This window comes from Bremia lactucae, linkage group LG1, assembly GCF_004359215.1.
Source record: "Bremia lactucae strain SF5 linkage group LG1, whole genome shotgun sequence".
NCBI lineage: Eukaryota > Oomycota > Peronosporomycetes > Peronosporales > Peronosporaceae > Bremia > Bremia lactucae.
This window is the reverse complement of record NC_090610.1, coordinates 11,331,463-11,351,462: the sequence shown is the minus strand read 5'-3', so window position 1 is coordinate 11,351,462 and position 20,000 is coordinate 11,331,463. Positions and strand designations below refer to the sequence as shown.

General features: G+C 46.6%; 3 protein-coding genes across 3 annotated transcripts; all 3 read right to left on the bottom strand.

The window, feature by feature from the left end:
- Positions 1-110: 110 nt before the first annotated feature.
- On the bottom strand, positions 111-2,637 carry CCR75_001209 (uncharacterized protein; the record flags this gene model as incomplete). Its single annotated transcript, XM_067959313.1, has 3 exons — positions 111-937; positions 1,003-1,165; positions 1,225-2,637. 3 exons carry the CDS (start codon positions 2,635-2,637, stop codon positions 228-230), a joined length of 2,286 nt encoding a protein of 761 aa, XP_067820362.1. The 3' UTR covers positions 111-227.
- Positions 2,638-2,997: 360 nt separating this feature from the next.
- CCR75_001208 (uncharacterized protein) lies at positions 2,998-4,549 on the bottom strand (the record flags this gene model as incomplete). The annotated part of the gene is made up of 3 exons (XM_067959312.1): positions 2,998-4,032; positions 4,102-4,212; positions 4,283-4,549. The coding sequence occupies 3 exons, from the start codon at positions 4,547-4,549 to the stop codon at positions 3,298-3,300; spliced, it is 1,113 nt and encodes a 370-aa protein (XP_067820361.1). The 3' UTR covers positions 2,998-3,297.
- A 221-nt stretch (positions 4,550-4,770) lies between these two features.
- Positions 4,771-6,931, bottom strand: CCR75_001207 (uncharacterized protein; the record flags this gene model as incomplete). The annotated part of the gene is made up of 6 exons (XM_067959311.1): positions 4,771-5,722; positions 5,788-6,027; positions 6,112-6,179; positions 6,265-6,448; positions 6,527-6,630; positions 6,707-6,931. 6 exons carry the CDS (start codon positions 6,929-6,931, stop codon positions 5,164-5,166), a joined length of 1,380 nt encoding a protein of 459 aa, XP_067820277.1. The 3' UTR covers positions 4,771-5,163.
- Between the last annotated feature and the right edge of the window lie 13,069 nt (positions 6,932-20,000).

The following is a 20,000-nucleotide window of genomic DNA, read 5'->3' as shown; positions in this document are numbered from 1 at the left end:
TCGGTCGCTATTTTCATACCGTTTCCACTCAATCGGCTCGAATTTAGTGCATGATCAATACGAAGTTAATATGTATCTTTTGGAGCATAATCGCATGACTGAACTTCAGATCTGCTTAAAAAAATAATGATCGGTGATTTATAGCATTTATTCTACGCAGATAAGCCCACAATATGGACTTATATCTTCACTTTAATACACACTCGCTCCAAATTTCGCATTTGCATCTACTTTGAGTCAAAACCTACCGACGCGGACGACACCATTAAGATGTCGCGCATCTTTCGCTGAAAGCGATCTGCATACAATTTTGGTGGAGCTGCTGAAATACCCAATCCATCACGACGCAGCACAATCGTCTTCCACAGCCGTTCTAGTCGCTTGCTCCACGTCCACGTTTGCAACATGTCCACCACTCCTAACGTGTAAAAGTCCGGGCCAACCACCACACACGCCTGATAGCCACGTTTTGCAAGAGTCCTCGTACCGATCCACTTTGACTTGTCGTTGTTGTGGGATGACGCTTCAACTGGCCCATATGACACGGAATCATAGCGAAGCACTGTGCGATTAAGAAGCGGAGTGTTGTCTTGGATTATGATGCTGTTGCCGTCGTACTGACCCACGATTGAGAAACGACAGTTCCGATAAAAATTTCTCCGGTTTCCTGATTCTACTTCATCCAAATCCTCATTGATAGATACTTCGGTTTGATCCGAGCCATCCGTAAATAGCGACAAGAAGGAGTCGTCCCCTTCGGGATGGCACACTGGGTAATTAATTTTACGCCTCGTTGGAGACGGCTTGCTGCTATCAATGCCACTATGCTCCACAACATACTTCGTGTTGTGGACGCTCAACAGCAAGCTGTAGTCCATAATGCCTTGTTCTCGCAAAAAATTGCTATCGTTTTCAAGCTGGCATACAAGAGCCTCGGCTGAATAAATGCAGAAAAATTTCACATAAGTAGGAATGAAATTGCAATTCCTATGACGCTCGTACCTGTATCCGATTCAACACGCAATTTTCGATGGAAATCGTTGTCTTTTAATACAATATGGGGCAGATGTATACCACGGACGCTGTACTCGCAGCTCTCATTCGTGCCATACCGGAACGCATGACTACAATAAGTACAAATTACAGTTTTTCCGGGAGGAATTGCCTACAATATTAAAAAAAATGTAAGCTTGAGCCTTGATGATAACAACAAAAAACTCATACCGTAGCGTTGCGATCAATCCAAGACCCTTTAATATCAAAAAATTGATGCATGCTTGACCGTCCCATAACATTTCCCATCACTACGAAGCTAAACACTTGACCGTACATCTCAATAGAGTGACAACCGTAAAATCGCGTCAAGTGCGAGTCAGGGTTTTGCTTCATATGCCGGATGTAGGCCGGTAGCATATTCAGTAACACGTTGCGTTCGCTGGTAGTCACCGATTTGACTAAAAAAGCATAATCCGCTGTGTAGAACATGAATGCGCCACTGGAGCCACCAGATTGAAGCCTTTCGTGACACGTTGCCAAAAACGCTTTTCTGTAAAGAATTTCATTAATACCGAAACCTTGACGAATGTCGCGAAACAAGGACGAACTATAATCATCGAAACACACTGTCATTCCCAGCTCATGCAAACGGAGATGTATGACACGTCTACCATTGGTAACGATTGGCGTATTCGATGAGGCTGCGACGATGCCTCGTGTCGTAAAGTGAAGCACTTCCTTACGCAAAGCGACATTAAGTTGCGGCTGCAAATCAATATCCACGTCACTATACCGATCAGTGTCGAACGAGTCAGTGATTCGCCCAATACGACAATCCACATGCGGGGAGCCGTTGATGGCGACCCAGATGACCAGATCAATGAGACCCTTGGCTGTCTGTAGGAATGACGACGCATTTCGCTCGAGACGAAGAGCATAGGGATGGTTGCCGAGAATAAACACATCTGCAATCCAAAACGAGATGAGGATGATCTGATAGATGATGTAGGCCACAGTAAATATTCTGGCGCTGCGAATGACATCTTTCTTGGCCTTAAGCGCCTCTTTCATGCCTTTAAATGGATGAGTTTGTGTCTCTAGTACTGCAAAAATCGCTGCACAAAGCACTGCAAGTATGACCACGACGTAGTATACGATCAGTTCATTGTCCGCCGTCTCATCCACAAAGCAGGAAGGGTGAATTTTGGGATCAAAATGGACGCTTGAAAGCCACAACAGAGCGGCGAAAATTATTCCAACACTCCATGAAAAGCTGTGATACCACTGTAAATTGTGCTTGAGGTTCGTGAAAGGATTGGTCGAACATTGGTACAGATTAAACGACATACATAGAAACCAGCACTCGGACGAGAAAATGCAAAACTGCGTGAGGATCGCGAGTGCACGGCACCCAAGCGGGTTCGTGTAGACGTCCCAATTGTACTGGAAGCGCAGAGCGTAGAGCAAATCGACAACGGCTTTCCAATAGATTATAGGATTCGGATGGCGCCGCCACTTGCGCCTCCAAAGGAATGAAAGGATGATGACAGAGCAGCTAATTACAGAGATTAAAGCGCCCACCTGAGTTGGCAGCGAGTCTGGTCGCACATTGGCCAACACATAGTCCTCATTGAGCGTCATACTCACTCCAACGCAAATTCGTGCGCGGAAAATGGCCAACTGAGATTACGACGTCAAACGAGGTATGGGCGCAATAATATAACCGAGTGAAAACGCTGAGTACGGACGCAATAATGAAGTCAAGAGAGAGAAAACAATGTAGTGACATGAGATGGGCAACGACTGGCCTATCTGACAATGCTGCACCAAATAGTACCACGTTGTACAATGGTAGTTTCACGAATTGTTTAGTTGAGAGCAGAGACAAATCGGTTTTTAATAGAGCAAAAAATTGCATAGTGCTACGAACACTGAAACCAAAGTATTGTGCTCAAGTCCTTAAATACGAAGCTTTGATCTCAAGACTATCGGAGAGCAAATGGATTGATGATTCAAAATTGAAGCCTCTTAACGGTTCAGGATATTACTACTAAATCATATCGAATAAATGATCTTGCACTGTGCTTAAGGACACCACGCACACCCTACCTTGAGTGAACTGTATCGCTATGATACTTGCGTTCCTTCGTTTGACGTATTTCTGAACCTTTTTACAGAACGTCATGGGCTGGTTTGTGACGACATTACTGTAAATAAAATCAAAGTATCAACTTTTTAAGGAAAAACAAGAACTAGTGATCTACGAAACATAGACGCGCCGAGTACATAGGGAAGTCGTGGTTATTGCGATAAAAACCAGTCGCGCGTCTCCCCAATTCCGTCCGAAAAGTCGTAGGTTGCCGTAAAACCCAGCTTTGAGGTTGCCTTTGTGGACGAGCATACAGATTCTTTTACGTCACCAGAGCGGAATGGCACGTTTACGATTGCCGCAGTGGATTGAAACTTCTCGACAATTCGTTGAGCCACCGACGTAATAGTTGTCTTGACACCCGTACACACATTAAAAACGTCGAATTTGTTATCTTCCAAAAGCATCGCCGTGCGAATGGCGCGAGCTACGTCTTTCACATACACAAAGTCGCGGTACTGATCGCCGTCGCCGGTAACCTTAAGAGAGCCATTAATCTTAGCCTGCTCCATGAACCACGAGACAACACCGCTATAAGAAGAGTGGGGGTCTTGACGAGGGCCGTACACATTAAAGAAGCGCAGCGCCGTTGACGGAAGGCCATGTTCTTCATTGAAATACTGCATCAATTTCTCCATCTGAAACTTGGTAGTCGCGTACGCACAGATGCCGCCGGTGGCAGTCTCTTCACTCAAGGGCAAATTCTCGGGGAGCGGAATCCCATATGTAGCCGCGGAAGAGGCAGCAACTACTCGCTTGACATTATTCTTTACTGCCCACTCCAGAACCTTACGCGATCCTTCGACGTTAATACGTTCGTACTTTTCGGGAAAGCGGGTACTCTCTTCCACTGAGATCGCAGCAGCAAGATGCACCACGTAGTCAACCTGAGTCATGCAGCTTGTTAGCGATCAGCGATAAACGCTAAGTGCTCACTACAAGCGAATCTCCATTACCTTGTAAATGATAAAGGAAAAATCGTCTACTATAGTGATATCTTTAACCAACACTGCTGCTGCCCCGCGATTAAAATTCTTGCCATTGCTCATGTCGTCGTACACAACCACCTACAGCAACAGCAAACAAAGCAACGTCAGCCATTTTCCAAGATCCAACATAGCGGCATTCAGTTGTGACCTCAAAGTCATTGGCTAAAAGATCCTCGACCACGTGACTGCCAATGAAGCCCAGGCCACCCGTGACAAGTACGATGGGCTTAGGAGACGCAAAGCGGCGGAATCCCGGTGTCATAGTGCTAAGGCCACCGCGAGTCTGATAGTATCCCCCTCCAAAGAGAGCACCCACAGCGAAGATAGCTAGAGCTCCCAGGTACACGTACAGCTTGGGTAGAAGGAGCCATCTTGTTTCGGGGCGATTAGTGTGACCATGACGCGTTGGCAGCATCTCCTGTGCGATGCCTTACGTTTTAATTGGCCGGTGGCAAAATATGACATAACTTTTTTGTGTTATAGCAGCCGGTGGCGCTAGAAGCCTTTAAAAAGTCAAGAATGGATACTTACAAATTAATATTGCGCTTCCAGTATCGCGCAAGTATGTGGATACAGGCTTGACTTTTGAATATAATACCGCTGGTACGTAAAGGTATCGAGAATGAATTCTGCAGTGTTAAATTGATGCTCTTTTGTGTGTGCTTTAAGAAGGCAGCAGAATTATTAAACGTGTGCCATTTCTTTTTCGCTACTTCGCGCGATCTGTAGAACGAGGAACCTTTGAGCAAACTTCAATTGCAATCGTATGACGCGTTAGTTTTGCATCCTAGCAGCAACCAAACAGTTTTCTACGATCGAAATTGACTTTGTAAAGCAATAGTTCCCGTGACCTTCATCTTGCTGGCAATCTCTAATGGCGCAAAATTTGTTAAGCGGTCGAGTTGACATTTTTATAATTTTCCTTTAGGGCTCACTTTAATTATAAAAGTCTTTAGGAAGCAATAACGAAAGTTCGAACAAGAGCACAAAGCGGTCTATTTCGAGGTAACATTCGACCGGTTTTACACATCACACCGACTTTTTCGTTTCGATGGGCTGTTTCTTTGCGGCAAACATACAAAAAGCCTTCTTGACGAGAAACCATCCCAACCAAACTCCAACGAACGCGTTTACAGGAATTAAAAGGAGAAATCCTCCCAGTGTACTCACATACAAGCCATCCCACAAAAGACGCTGCCAACGTGGAATTGAGCGCGGACCTTGACACTCGCTCGCGTCTTTTTCGGGCGAGTTGGAGTTAAATGGCTTCGATTGGAAATCAAACTGAAGCTTCACTTGATCATCGGCACCACGAGTTTTTACTATCGCGACGGGATAAGGTTTGGCATTCCAATCGAAATCAATCGATCCCCAATTCAGGTGGCCATAAAATGATTTCTGCGTTGGACGAAACTCCCATGGCAACAAGAGGTTTGCATACGTGAACGCAAGAGCCATGATGTAACGTATTGATGGCACGTGGAACTCCATCCAGCTGTGAGTCATGCCACTACTCGTGATCTCAGTAATAGTATTTGCCCCAGCAGTACATACAACTTGATTGATCTCGGAAAAATGCACATCGCCGCTGTGTTGCAACAAACACATAAGAATCCGGATAAATATATCAATCACTAATAGCAAATGACACACCTTAGTAAAATAATGCCTTTAGCCTGAGAGGACAAAAGCAGCTTCAAAAATCTCTCGCGTTCTTTGGGAAATCGGTTCCAGCACTCAGCAAAAGGGTAGCGGTCCCCAGGAAGAATTTGGACTCCCGAGACAATTACATTAAAGGCAGCAGTCGATGTGATGAGTTCGTTTTCAAGCCAGTGCCATTGAGTCTCTCCAAGAAACTTGCCACCATCTGCGCCATAATTGTCGCGATTGTATCTATAGTGACCAAATCGCACAGAACAGCGTTACCGACTGAATATAATCATCACAATTCCATATACAGCTAAGTATCAAAACTACCGATTGTCCACAAGAATGAATTTGATAGTCTGATCTCTTGATCCGATCGTGTACGACGTGTAAATACCCTGTCAAGGCCGCCACAACAGAATGTAGCAAAATTATTACGTAGATTTTTTAAACTGACCATAAGATGAAATCGTAACACCGTACCTCTTGCTTACGACGGGGTGAGTCTATCGGTTCCCCAATAAAATCCAGAAAAAGTTGCTGGCTCTGCTCACGATACGAGTAAAACTTGCCACCGTCGTTGATCCCATAGTCATGATCGTCCCAGATACCGATAATAGGCGTCCGGTTGACGAAAGCCGCGTAGTCTTCATTAGCCATCAGTTTGCTGCAATCACGAAAACGATACGCCCCGATAACTTGACAAAATGTACGACCGAAATCTCCTTATTAAAAGTTTACGCACTTGTATCGCCGAATAAGCACGTCGGCTGAGGCTTCCACAAACATTTTACGCGGAGAAATGGAAAATGGATGCGGCTCGTCCAGTTCCTTCATGTCGGCGTAAATCTAATACGAAGCGTCCGCATAAACTCGCAGTTAGGCTTTCAATCTTTAGCTCTAGGAAACATAGTGCACTGCATACATTGTCACCCATCCAGATCCAAAGCTCTGGCTTATGTGCAGCAATCGTACTCCACAGTGGTTGTGGGAAGCTCTGGTCATTGCACGAACCGAAAGCTACGCGCTGCAGTGGCTGCTTCAGGTCTTCCACACGGGGCGAACTCAGCTCCTTAAGTTCTGTGCCTCTGCATTGCGAGGAAGCAACAGCTATCGCTACAATGGCGAAGACGAGAGAATATCGTGTCATTGAGACCAAGGTGGCTGAACGGAGAATGACGCCACGCAAGCGCCAAATTGCAGGCAATCATACGCAAGAATTCTCCTGTGTATGTCGATATGGCTACAATTGAGACATCCATGTTGTTGTGTTGGAGTTATCCCACGAATACAAATGACGGTATTTGATTACTTCGACGTGTTTGGATCTATAGAGAAATTGTTAAATTACCTTGACAATATTTAATGTCAGATTTATATTAGAAATATCTTCACTACTTCTGTATGTTTTATATCTTGTCCCAAAGCCTGCAGCACTACTGACTTGTACTGCTTCAGTACAAGTCCACTTCGCACAGCCTCAGTGCGAGTGGTGCCCCACGTCACTTCACGTACACTAGTACGTGCAGAGAAAGACTCTTGTTAAAACACTTGCTTTAAAGAGGGTTAATTAAAAACTGTATTTAATATAAATAAGTACTTCTGTTTCTATCTATTTAAAAAAAAAAAAAACTTACTTAATTATTAACTATCACAAAACATGTAAAAAGTCTTATCTGCCTCTCTCTTCGCGCGCGTCCAGCGCTGACATGGACCGCGGAGAAAGCAGATATAATGGTCTGTATCTACCAATGGATAAGCATTCAGAATATTACCATGTAAAGTATATTCTCCACATATGTTATTTACCTTCTAGATAATATATTAATAAACAACCTTTAAGTGTTAATTTCATACACCCCGTTACATCACCTCTCCCTTAAACGACAATCACTCTGACTGTCATTGGATAGAGTGGTCACTTTAAGATCGCGTAATTAAAAACGATGATGACTGGTCAGAACCATCATTTTTGATTCTATCGCATGGTTAACAAGTCCATGCTATATGCGAATAGTGCGGCGCCTTCGGCTGCGGTGCATGCAGCCGCGGGCGACGCATTATTGTCTCTCGCGGCAGACGTTCCGTCTGCCGAAGTATCATCTTCTCCCGCCACTCTAAATGTTGCGGGTGCACGTGGTGATGCACCACGTGAACGCGACCCCTCTTTGGAGGTCGATTACGAATGCGAGTCGGACGAAATGGTCGACTCGGGGAGGACAGAACAGTCGCCTGATCATCGTCAGGCGACTGACTATGAGCCTTCGAATGAGGGGGCTTATTCGGGTAGACGTGCTGGTAGCATTCGCTAGAGCATACTCGGTTCCGACGATGAGGATGATCCTCATCGCCGGTACCGACTCCCGTGCCGTCACCCGCACATATTTCTGTGCGTGGTGATGACGATGGCATAAGCCATCGTAATAAAAGTTCTTGTGGTTACCCTGCTTCAGTGGGTACTACTCAGGGGATCGTAGACAAAAAAATGTCTCGTCTTGCCTCTGAGAAGAAGCCGTGGCTTTTGCCCGAACAGCTAATCAATAGCTTGTCTGGAGAGACTACTCCTCACAATAAATATCCCTCTTTTGTTGCGACAAAGCTACATGGCCTTGATCACAGCGCGAAGAACTTGCGCGCTGAGGAAGTTTTTTATCTCGATGCTTTTTTTAAGCATCGATGGTACAGTGGCAATAAGAAGCGAGACAACGTCTCGCTGATGCAAGCCTGGAGCGCGTGCATTCGCAATGTCAAAGACATTGGACGCGAAGCCTGGCTTCAAAGACTTAACGCGATTCGCGTTAAGTTTGAGAAACGAACTCTAACTGGTGCAAGGTATAAATTGCATAGGTTGTCACGTGAGGCAGGACTTCTATGCCTCATGTGGGGTGATCCCTGTCCGTGTTGTGTTGACAATACGAAGCGAGTAGTAGGAGGTGTCTATTCCCTTTCTTCACCCTGGGGAAGGGCTCGCATCTCTACCGAGATGTGCGATGCGACTGACGTTTTGCAATTGATTTACAGGCGCCAGGGGCGCGTGTTTTCCGATGAACCTTCCGATCCATCGGATGGTCTCGTCATACTGACGGACGAGGCCCACAACCTCAACAACCAGCTGGAACGAGGCTCCCAGCTGTCATTTGAAGGAGGATAACCACGCCAGCGAACAAGATAACTCGTTCGCTGCCCCTTTACATCACGGTAGCTTTGAATACGTTCCACAAGGAAACGTTAATCACCGTGGGAATCCACCAATGGTTGTGGCGGAGGAGGGAAAAAGGGAAAATTAGATCCGACCCATGTGTCGGATCTAGAGTCGAAAATAGACAAATTCGATCACTTCCACCATGATTGGAGGAGGGACTTGATCACGAGCGCAAAAAGCGTCGCTCGTTGGAGCAGACGGTGCAGGCTCAATATATCGAACGGTTGAAAGACCGCTCGAAGAGTGCGTACTCCATGTTGGAGTACGAACGCAAATATTACTCTCTTCGTGATGAGCTGTCTTCCGAGGTTCTTCGGACCCGGCATGAGAACCTCCAGATTCAACATGAGAATCTGGTTCGTGACCACAAGAATCTTTTAGGGATTCTTAAAAAGGGTGGTCATATCCGTCCTCGGAAGAAACCGCGTACTGATCGGACGGGCGGAGCCGACCAAAGTAAACGTAGGAGGCGAACGCTTCCTACGCATTGCCTTTGCAATGCAGTACACGGAAAGGCCCAATCAACTTGGGTAGTAGTTTAGTGCTACCCACATTAGTGGCTACACGCTTAGGTAAGTAAGTTCATGTAGAGAGAAGTAGTACTAGGTCATTAATTTTAAATGAAAAAACATTTGCTCTTTCATGCTTGTCTGCGTTCCGTTTCTGACGGTCCACAGCGTTAGCAATGGAATCCTGTACGAAACTGATTACTGATTATCGAGCCAACAGAAATCCTCTGCTGACTCATTTGTTTTGTCTTTTTCAGTGCGCTTTGTGCGCACTGCCATGAAATCTTTCTCATCTCCGATGTCGATTGCTTCGACATCGATGTCATTCGCGTCGTTGGTAACTTCGACGCGTGATGAGCATGAGCCAGAAATGGCTTTGCTCGTGCGAGTCCACTTCTTCCCTTAAACTACAGGATGCCTCTGATTGGGTGGGTATTCGTGGATGGCGTAAGCCTTTCACGAAGAACGATGTATGCGCTGTAGACGCATGCACCGAATTATTGATGGCGAATTCGACCATAGGTAAAAAGTCGCTCCAGTTCGGATACGATTGTTTGTAACCTCGAAGTATCTCTTCGAGGACGCGATTTACGCGTTCCGTCTGACCATCTGTCTCTGGATGATCCGAAGTTGACATAGTCAGCCGTGTTCCGAGAGATCGGAACACGGATTGTCAATACTTCGCCGTAAACCGTGGATCTCTATCCGCGACCAGTTCACGGGGTAATCCGTGGAGTTTAAATACCGTGTCGATGAAGACACGGGCACAGCTTGGAGCCGTGATCTACTCTGGTTATGCAGCAAGATATACCATATTGCTGAAATTGTCTACAAATACAAGGATTCCACTGTTTTTGTGATCGATTTCGGAAAATTTGAAGACGAAGTCCATACATACGGACTGCCAACATTCTACCGGAAGTGATAGAGGTTGGAAGGTTGCATGGACTGAAGGGCTAGGCTTCACCCGTTGACATACCTCGCAAGAACGAATGTACTTGCGCACGAACTGATAATAGCGGGGCCAGTAAAAGTCGCGACTTACTGTGAGATAAATTTTCTCACGTCCACGATGCCCACTTGTTGGTGCATCGAGCACTCATACATGATGCGCAAGCGCAAACCATCATTGTGAGTTGGGACGACGACACGTGGAGTATCGCAGGCAACGGCTGTGTAATATAATAAGCCGTTGAGTGTTGTGTTCGATCGGATAACGATCGATATAAAGCCGGTAAATCTTTATCGGATGGATTCATCAGATGATCCACTAACCGCAGAGGTTCTAACTTTTGCGTAGGCTTTCTTTATGTCATTAAACAAGGTTGATGACGGAACACTTGAAATGAGTGTAGCTACAGTGGGATTATTTTCACTGTTGGAACGCACAGCCGGCTCGAAATCGGGTCGGCGTGATAACGCATCAGCGACGACATTAAGTAATCCTGGCTTATATTCCACGGAGAAATTATACTCCGCGAAGAAGGATAGCCACCTCGCCATTCTTTGCGAGAGGTGTGGGCTATTGACGGCCGTGCGTAATGACGCATGGTCCGTATATACGATGAACGGTCTATCTCCTAGGAGATAGACCCTAAACTTAGCCAGTGCATATTTCATGGCAAGGAGTTCCTTGTCATGCACTGGGTAATTGCGTTCAGCTGGTTGCAGCTGACGCGATTGGTAACAGACGACGCGCTCCGCGCCGTCTGTATCGTATTGCATCAACGAATAGCCGATTGCGAAGTTGCTGGCGTTACAGACCACATGAAATGGTCTGTCTTGATCTGCAATCGCCCATCTTGGCGATTGCATCAAGCTTTGCTTGATACTTATAAAGGAACGCTGACAATCAGCGTTCCAAAGCCATTTCTCGTCTTTTTTCAAGAGACGAGAGAGTTGAACTGTCATCTCGGCATAAGTGCGGGAGTACTTGTGCAAGTACGCCGCTAATCCAAGGAACTTTCTAAGTCCCTTGATATCGACTGGAACTGGCCAGTCGATAATCGCCTTGATCTTTTCGGGATCAGGGCGCACGCCGTGTTTATCGACGAAGCATCAATTGGTATTTCGCTTGCAGCGAATATACACTTCTTGAGATTTGTGTACAACTTATGCTTTCGCATAAGTGTAAGAGACTGACGAACGTGAGTTTTATTAACTTCCACGTCCGTCTTTCCGTCATTGCCCGGCTATGGATGAATACATCTGGTGCGAATTCTCGCACTGGTCTCAACAGATTCGTTACGCATCTGTTGAATCTTGCAGGGGCGTTACCAAGCCCCTGTGGCATTACTAGCCATTCCCCGAGCATCCCACTGGGAGTTTCACTGCTGTGTACGGGATGTTCCGTTCACGCCATCCATCAGATCCATAGACGAAAAGATGGTACTCTTAGACATACCATCGATGATTACGTCTTTTCTAGGTATCCGCGTTTGAGCCGATACCGTTGTAGCATTCAGTTTATTGAATGCGTGCACTATCCGCCACTCTCCTGTGGCCTTTCACACACGGAAGGTCGGAGAGCTATGTGGGGAGGTTGACTCCCTTACATGGCTCGCTTTTAATCGGTCGATAAAGAATTTATCGATAGCAAGTACTTGTTCACGAGGCAGTGGCCACTGTTTCATGACACAGTACTTTGAGCCCAGTTTGAGCTCGATCTCATGTCGAGTGCCTTTATCCTTACGCAACTCGCATGGAACTGCTTCAGGAAATACATCCCTGAATTCAATTAAATTCCTATATAAATGATTTGTCTTAAGTGACCTTCAGGATTGAGTAGTATATCTCTCAATCCGAGTCTTCACATCGAGGACACTTTCGTCCATCGATGAGCTGCTGAGAACCCATTCGTTCTCTGCAAAAATTACCGCTGACCGACTATCGGTTACGTATTCGTCCTCTGTGACCGATGCGCAGATCTGCTTGATTCTACAACTATGCAGATCTCTCAAGACCGCTTGGGTTCTAGGGTTGGTAATTGAGTTATCTCCGAAGTTAACTTCGGAGGCTCATACAGATCAAGCGTATAAGCGCCTACTCTTGATCCATCATTAACTAAGACATTCAATGTCTCGGTTTCTTCCTGGGGCATTTATCCACAGGCTGCCGAAGAATTACTCTTTCGGGATGCTGAAGCCTAGATACTTCAGCATTAACTATTTGAGGAGATTTCTCTTCAAGTACGTGGGGACCTCTTCCCTCAACGTCTTCCGAATGTGATTGCACTATCACAGTCGGGTCCTCTACGGTCGACTCTCTACTCGACTTAGAATCATCGTGTTGTCCATTTTGGACAACCGGTATCTTCTTTGAATGTCGCCCGCTAGGCTTAAATTCATGTCTCAATCCACTCGACTTATTCGAGTGGTGGACCTTCGGCGCTGCCTGTGCATTCGCACAGCCGCCGAAAGGTGACTCCACAGGGTGATTAGTAATCACACTGTGATCTTGTGCAGTCGTACTAACGACTGTATCACAAGTGAGGCCATCGCACTCACTCGTAAATCCACACGCTTGTGGACGCTCCAAGACGTTCATCAGATGGCCACCTAATGAACAAGTGGCAGGGATCTTACGGATCGATGCTGCCAGCTGATTCTTGGCTAATATTTTCTGAGCCAAAGTAAACCTAGGATGACAACAAATTTTTCATTCAAGTCCAGTAAGATGAAATCATCATCGTACTGTAAATCTTTTAACGTGTAGTGAAATTTCACTACGCGTTTCATCACAGTTATTGCTGCGCCTGTCGCTAGACGCACCGTCATCCTCGTTGGAGGGATGTCGCGCTCAACATATTTGAGCCTACGACCCTCTAGCGACTGGCGACGAATAAAGTTATTCGACGCCTCACAGTCCACTAGGGCTCTAAGTGACAAATCATTTGTCACTTTTAGCTTCAAGATGATGATGGATACCTCATCGCCAGGTGCAGAGACACATAATGATTATGTGTCTCGAGCAGCTTTAGTCAAAACATTTGCAAATTCTCTTGAGGTTGCTGTGCGCCCCTACTGACCCCGACCGTATTTTGGCGGCCCCCCTCGCTGTTGCAATTTTGCAACAACGTCGGACCCGCGACCGTTGCCCATTTTGGCATACGGTCCAAAATTACGTTCAGTACCTTTCGGTGCTGGGCGTGGGGCACTACACTCATGAGTGTAGTGTCCTAATTTTTGGCAGCGATGGCATTACTGCGATCGCTTATTGTTCGAAAAGCGAGGTCTCTCGCTTTCGACGTAAGAAAGGTCCATGGGTTCTGGACCTCCTAACTCGTGTCGTCTTGGTGGACGATATGATGACGAACTTGCTTGAGCCTGTCTCAAGCTAAAGTCCTCCTGCTCCGCAACGGATATTGCTTCTTCAAGCGTATCCAGTTCCAATCGGGACAGGTGGGTCTTTACGGGACCATCCGTAAGACCTTGCATGAACACCGTAATCAATGTGTGTTCATGAACTGGTTATTTGTGATACAACTCGCTAAGAGTCGTATATGCTGGGCATAAGCGGGAACATCACGCTTGCCTTGCTTGATTTTCAGAAGCTCTGATCGAGCTCTGAACTCAGCCCTAGGCGGTTCAAACGTCTGTTTAAGCAGGGCTTTAAAAGCCTCTAGCGACTTAAAGACATATGGGTCGCGCAACTTAAGGCCCAATGCCCAAGTTTTGGCACGGCCTGCCAAATTTGACTTAGCAAATGCGACGTTCATTTGCTCGTCGACGATGTGACGGGCCCTTATGGCATCGTCCAACTCGACAAACCATCTTAAGAGGGAGTCTTCATCAACTTCCCTATACTTAAAGATGTCAATCTTTAAGGTTTCGGTATGGCGCGTGTGCGTCATCTCAGGTACAGGGGTTTGTACCTGTTGTAACCTCAACAGTTCTGCCTGTTGAGAGCCTTGCTGATTAAGCAAGGCTACCTTCTCCTTCGCCTCGTCAAGTTCATGTTGTATGAACTTGGTGATGACTGAATGGAGGGCATCTATGTCCAAACCGGACAGCATGGCCAAGATGGCATCGTTTTATACGGTCGAACTCATTCGTTCGACCGATCTCCTTTCTATGTCACTTAGAAAGGAGTAGCTTTCACGCGAAACGTGATGCGTATTTCCATTATCATCTAACATTTTCATGTTGGATGATGGAACTGTAGCCCTTGGACGGACTACAAAGTGCTACCAGGTGTACTGACTTGTACTGCTTCAGAACAAGTCCGCTTCGCACTGCCTCAGTGCGAGAGGTGTCTCAGTTCGAGCGGGGCCTCACGTCACTCCACGTGTGCAGAGAAAGACTATCTTTAACACACTTGCTTTAATGAGGGTTTATTAAAAACTGTATTTAATATAATTAAGTTCTTCTGTTTCTATCTATTTAATACTAACTTAGTTATAAACTATCACAAAACATGGAATAAAGTCTTATCTGTCTTTCTCTTTGCGCGCGTCCAGCGCTGACTGGACCGCGGAGAAAGTAGATATAATGGTCTATATCTACCAATGGATAAGCTTTTAGAATATTACCGTGTAAAGTAATATTCTTCAAATATTCCTTACCTTTTAGATAGTATACTAATTAAAAATCTTTAAGTGTTAATTTCATATAACGATACATTCCGTTACAATCTTGACCTGATTTGATTCGTTTGACTAGCATCCATTCTTGAGGGTTAATTAGCATCAAAATTTACAGATGAATGCAAAATTGATTACAGTAAATATTTATGAGCTGCGTGTGAGTTCTCGACCATTGTCGCTTCTGGCCCTTCTGAATATGATAATTACGGGGACACCGTACCAAAAGATAAAAACGGGATGAACATAAACAATTTAAAACCTTTTAAGATCTAACTATCAAGCACTTAAATAACCAGCATAGACAATAAACCTTTTTTTTCAACTTGCACGCGTCATCAACTTCAATTTAGAATTGCAATTCTAGAGCCAACGAAGCTGTTGCGAAGGAAGTTTTCCGAAGCTAGGCGGACATCATTCAAGGTCTTCCTCATTGGCTGTAGTTGGCAGGAATATGTAAGGTGAGGTATATTTACTTAAACGCTGAGGTACATATACCGGCACCCTTTTAAAAATGTCAAAACGTCAAAAGACAATTTTCCTTCCATATTCCCCCAAAATTCCCTGTAGCTTTACTGTAACGGGCTAAAGTTGCCCTAATGTTACACAGTCCCCGTTAAGTACATGTTGTGTACTTAAGCGGATGGGTCAATTACTTAAACAAAGTAATTAGCCCCCCACTCGGGTGTGGATCACATTTATGGCCAACCCTTGTGTATATGGTGCACATAGGTGCATTCATATTAGGAGGGATGATGCCTAGCGTCATCCGTTACGCGAGGTATCTAGAAAGAAACGCTCGCAATACATATTAGTGTTATCTACAGAGATGACATTGTTGATTGGCTAAAACAGGTATTTATATTTTTGATGCGATTAAATATAAATCAGTCTGAAAACTACTTCGTACTTGGTACGTGCGCACGAGGAGTCTGATCACCGCTCCCGAGACGACACATTACTAGAGTACTTAGTGCGTTGGGTGAGGTCGCTAAGACGCCCACCACAACTACCTCACTCCACCCAAGAGAAGACGGTCAAAATGCTGTGCTAGGGTGTGTGCTTAAGTAGAGCGTGGCCGTATTAAGACGTGCCCGCCTACACATGGTACCACTTGAAATTCTTTTCACGACCCGCACCTCTGCGTGTGTACGTGAGGATGAGCCTCAATATCGATAGGGCTCATTTCCCCCACGTCTCCAAACATCATCGGGATGAGGCAGGGCACTTGACGCAGGGGCTTGGTGAACAAGCCCTAGCCAGACTCTTGTGCAGTCCTTCTGAGCAACATGTTGCTCAGTTAGAGCAGTTTGAGGCATTCGTGCTCGGACAGCGGTCAGCCGCGTTCAAGGCACAGAGCTATGCTGCGGCGGAGTCCGTCACTCAGACGCAGGATGAGCTGAGGCATGAGCAGGCTCGGAGCGAGGCTCCCGACAGGACTGTTGAGATGCTCTTTGCCCGGCTGCATCAGCCGAGGCCCATGCGGATGGACCCGCCCAAGTTCGATGGAACTGCAGCGCACATGATTGTGTGCTGGCTGTTAGCCGTGTAGCAATGCGGTGTCGCGCAGCTCATCGAGGACGACAGCCGAATGATGTCGTACCCCATGTCGCACCTGCGCTGTAAGGCCTCAGAGTGGGCTTACTCGGCGCTTATGGCGGACGTTAAGGCGTTCCCTACATGGGCAATCTTTAAAACAAAGATTCGCGCCTTGTACCAGCCGCCGAACAACGAAGTGTTGCTTCAGGCGCGCTTCTTTGGAGCGCGACAGGCGAAGCGATCTCCGCAAGAGTATGTGCAAAAGATGCGATCGTTGTCGGCATTACCGTAGGCCCGATTCCGGAACACATTAAGGTGCCCACGTTTATGAACGGACTACGACATAGCCCATCGCGACAGGCCCTTTCCAGAAAAGTGCCGTCGACGGTGGAAGAGGCAATCCAAATTGCCTTAGTTGAGGAGTAATCTTACAACAGTGCCTCGGCGACAGCTTGGTATAAGCCGTCGGCCGAGAGGTCGGATACCACTCCCATGGAGTTGGGCAATGCAGACGTTGTCTGCTATAAATGCGGCAAGCGCGGCCATATGATGGCTCGCTGCTATGCCAGGGTCCCTGCTGAGGCAAAGATGCCCAGCAAAGAGAACTCCCTTCCCAAAGGGCGATGGCAAGAACCAGCGTGCGAGACGCATGAGTTCTGCATCGACCACTGTGGGGGGTCAAGAAATGCAGGAGCGCAGTAGGGGGGGGATGCCCTACTGACGCGGACTCTGAAGCTACCATAAAGTTAAAAGCTGTCGAACAAATGGGTAGCATTGGCCTTGAGGTACCAAAAGTTAGACCTTAACCCTGCTGGTCTATAGCGCTCAAGTACGAGTTTAGGACCAGGTGATGACCCTCCTAGTGGATTCGGGTGTATAACAGAATTTTGTAAAACTCGTGGCTCTAAGAAAGAGACCGGCGATGTTTGAGTCGCTTCGCCAGGATGGCAAGCGAGAAGAGGCGACCATTCGTTTAGCGAACGGCGCGCTCGTTAAGTCTGAGGAAGTTCAGGTAGAACTCGCCTTCAGCTTTAGTGACTTCTCTTGAAAAGAGATGTTCACAGTGCTAGGTATGGAGAGTCTGTATGACCTCATCCTAGGCATGCCATGGTTGGCAAACAGCAGCCATGGATTGACTGGCGTACTCGCACAGGTGCAAACTCTACGCAGGACACCGGAAAGGATGTGCTGCTGCGAGAGGCGTACGCAACTGATGTCGTGTGAGACACAGTTGAAAATGCGTTGACGGGATGTCAAACGCCTCAAATCTCCACTCAGAGCCCTGAGACTGGTGTAGTTGGAAGTGTACCGACGGGACGTCAGGTGACACAAATTCAGCTTGTGGAGTCTGGGGTAGTGAATAGGACGATGACAAGTAGTCATGCGTCCGAATGTCCCCTGCACAGAGCCAATATCCTGTAACAGTAGACAGCGAGCTGACAGAAGTTAATCGTTGCACGAACCGGTACAGTGCCTAGAGCCTGATGCGGTTGGGAGGGTTGCGAAGAATGCAACAGCACCCGCATCCCTGTCAAAGGTCATGGTTACTCGAAGAATGAGCACCAGGAAGAATAGGACAATCAAAGGCACATTTAAACGAGTGACTTTTGGATCAGTCCCAACTGAAGGTAACGAGCCTTCGAACGAGTTGTTCGAGGCCGTCAAAGACAAAATTGCGGAGGTTTCCTCAATGAGGTGCTCCGGCAAGTCTTCAAATCTGCCGAGGAGATAGTAAAAATCCCGGAGATGTCGTGGGATCTGATCCTTGCCGAATCAAAGGAAAGAAAGATCCACGAAATAGTCACACCAGATCCAGAAAAGAACTTGGTGGACTGTTGCTCGTCGTCCAATGGACAAGAGCGTCCTAGAAACGGACAAAACGAAACGGTTTGCTGCTCAAGGCTGGGATGCCTTGAGAGACAGTCCCTTCTTTGAGGCTCTAGGGAAACATCAGGATGTGTTCCCAGAAGAAGTGCCGAGCCGCCTACCAGCAGATAGGGGCATCAGCACGAAATAGACCTCGAACCCGGCACCAAGTATTGTGTGACCAGGCAATGGTCGTTGCCAGAAGAACAAGTCGATTGTATCGATGAGTTCTTCGACAAGCGAGTCAAGGGCGGGACGTGTACGTGAGAGCAAATCGCCTCACTGCAGCCCGACCTTTTGTGTGCGTAAAGCCACAGGTGGATGGTACGTGGTTCATGCTTTTAATAAGCTGAATACAGCAACCATACCGGTGCAAACGCCAATCCCGCGGAAAGATGTTTTATTGAGCTCCATGGTAAAGGGAAAGTCATCTATCTTTTCCGCGTTGGATTTGAAGGATGGCTACTATCCGGTACTCATGAGAGAATCTGGTGTAGCCAAAACAGCTGTAAGCACCCCAAGCGGTATGCTTTGGGAGTGGCTTGTGATGCTTCAAGGTTTAAAAAACGCACCAGCGACATTCAACCGAGTGGTGGCTCACAGTGATGCGTCAGCACCGTGCCTACGCGCCCAATTACTTTGACGATGTATTCGGGCATAGTAGGGCCGAGGACGGGCTGACAGCAATAAAGTCGCACAAGCGTCATTTAGACACTGTGTTGTAGACTTTGAAGGACGCCCACTTTGTACGTCAACTTGCAAAAGTGCGTCATTCGGGTCCCTGAGAAACCTGTGCTGGGCTGCATCGTAGGTACAAATGGTGTACGAGCAGACCGAGACAAGGTAAAATCAGTAAAGGAATGGCCAATCCAATGGCATGTGAAGCATTTGCGCCAATTCCTAGGGCTTGCTAATTACGTGCATAAGTATAGCAAGAATTATGCTGAGCAAACTAAACCATTATCTGATCTCCTTAAAAAGGACACAGAATGAGTTTGGGTTAAAGAACAAAACAATGTGTTCACATCAGTGAAGCAGTCTCTTGTGGAGGCACCGGTGTTGGCATTGCCAGACGCGGATAAGCCCTTTGGCGTCGTCTGCTGTGCAAGTAATTTTGCAATCGGCAGCGCACCCATGTAGAAAAATGACGACGGCGTTGACCGTGTCATCTCTTATCAGTCCCAACTATTAAAGCCGCGGAACTGAATTACTCTGTGCATGACAAAGAGCTACTTTCAATAAAGTATGCACTTGTCAAGTTTCGTGTGCACCTATTGGGCACCGAACCATTTGTGGTTTACACAGATCACGATCACTGCGGACCGCAATAAACTCACCGCACCTCTCGCCTAGAATTGAACGATGGCTCATATTCTTCTCTGAATTTTTATTCAATGTTGAATATAAGCCGGGTAAGTCAATTGTCTTGGCTGACGCTTTATCGCGCAGACCAGACTTCGAGGTTAGACACAGGGAAGTGTGTCTAGTGCTAAAGCACAATTTAGCCGTCAACGTTGGCAGC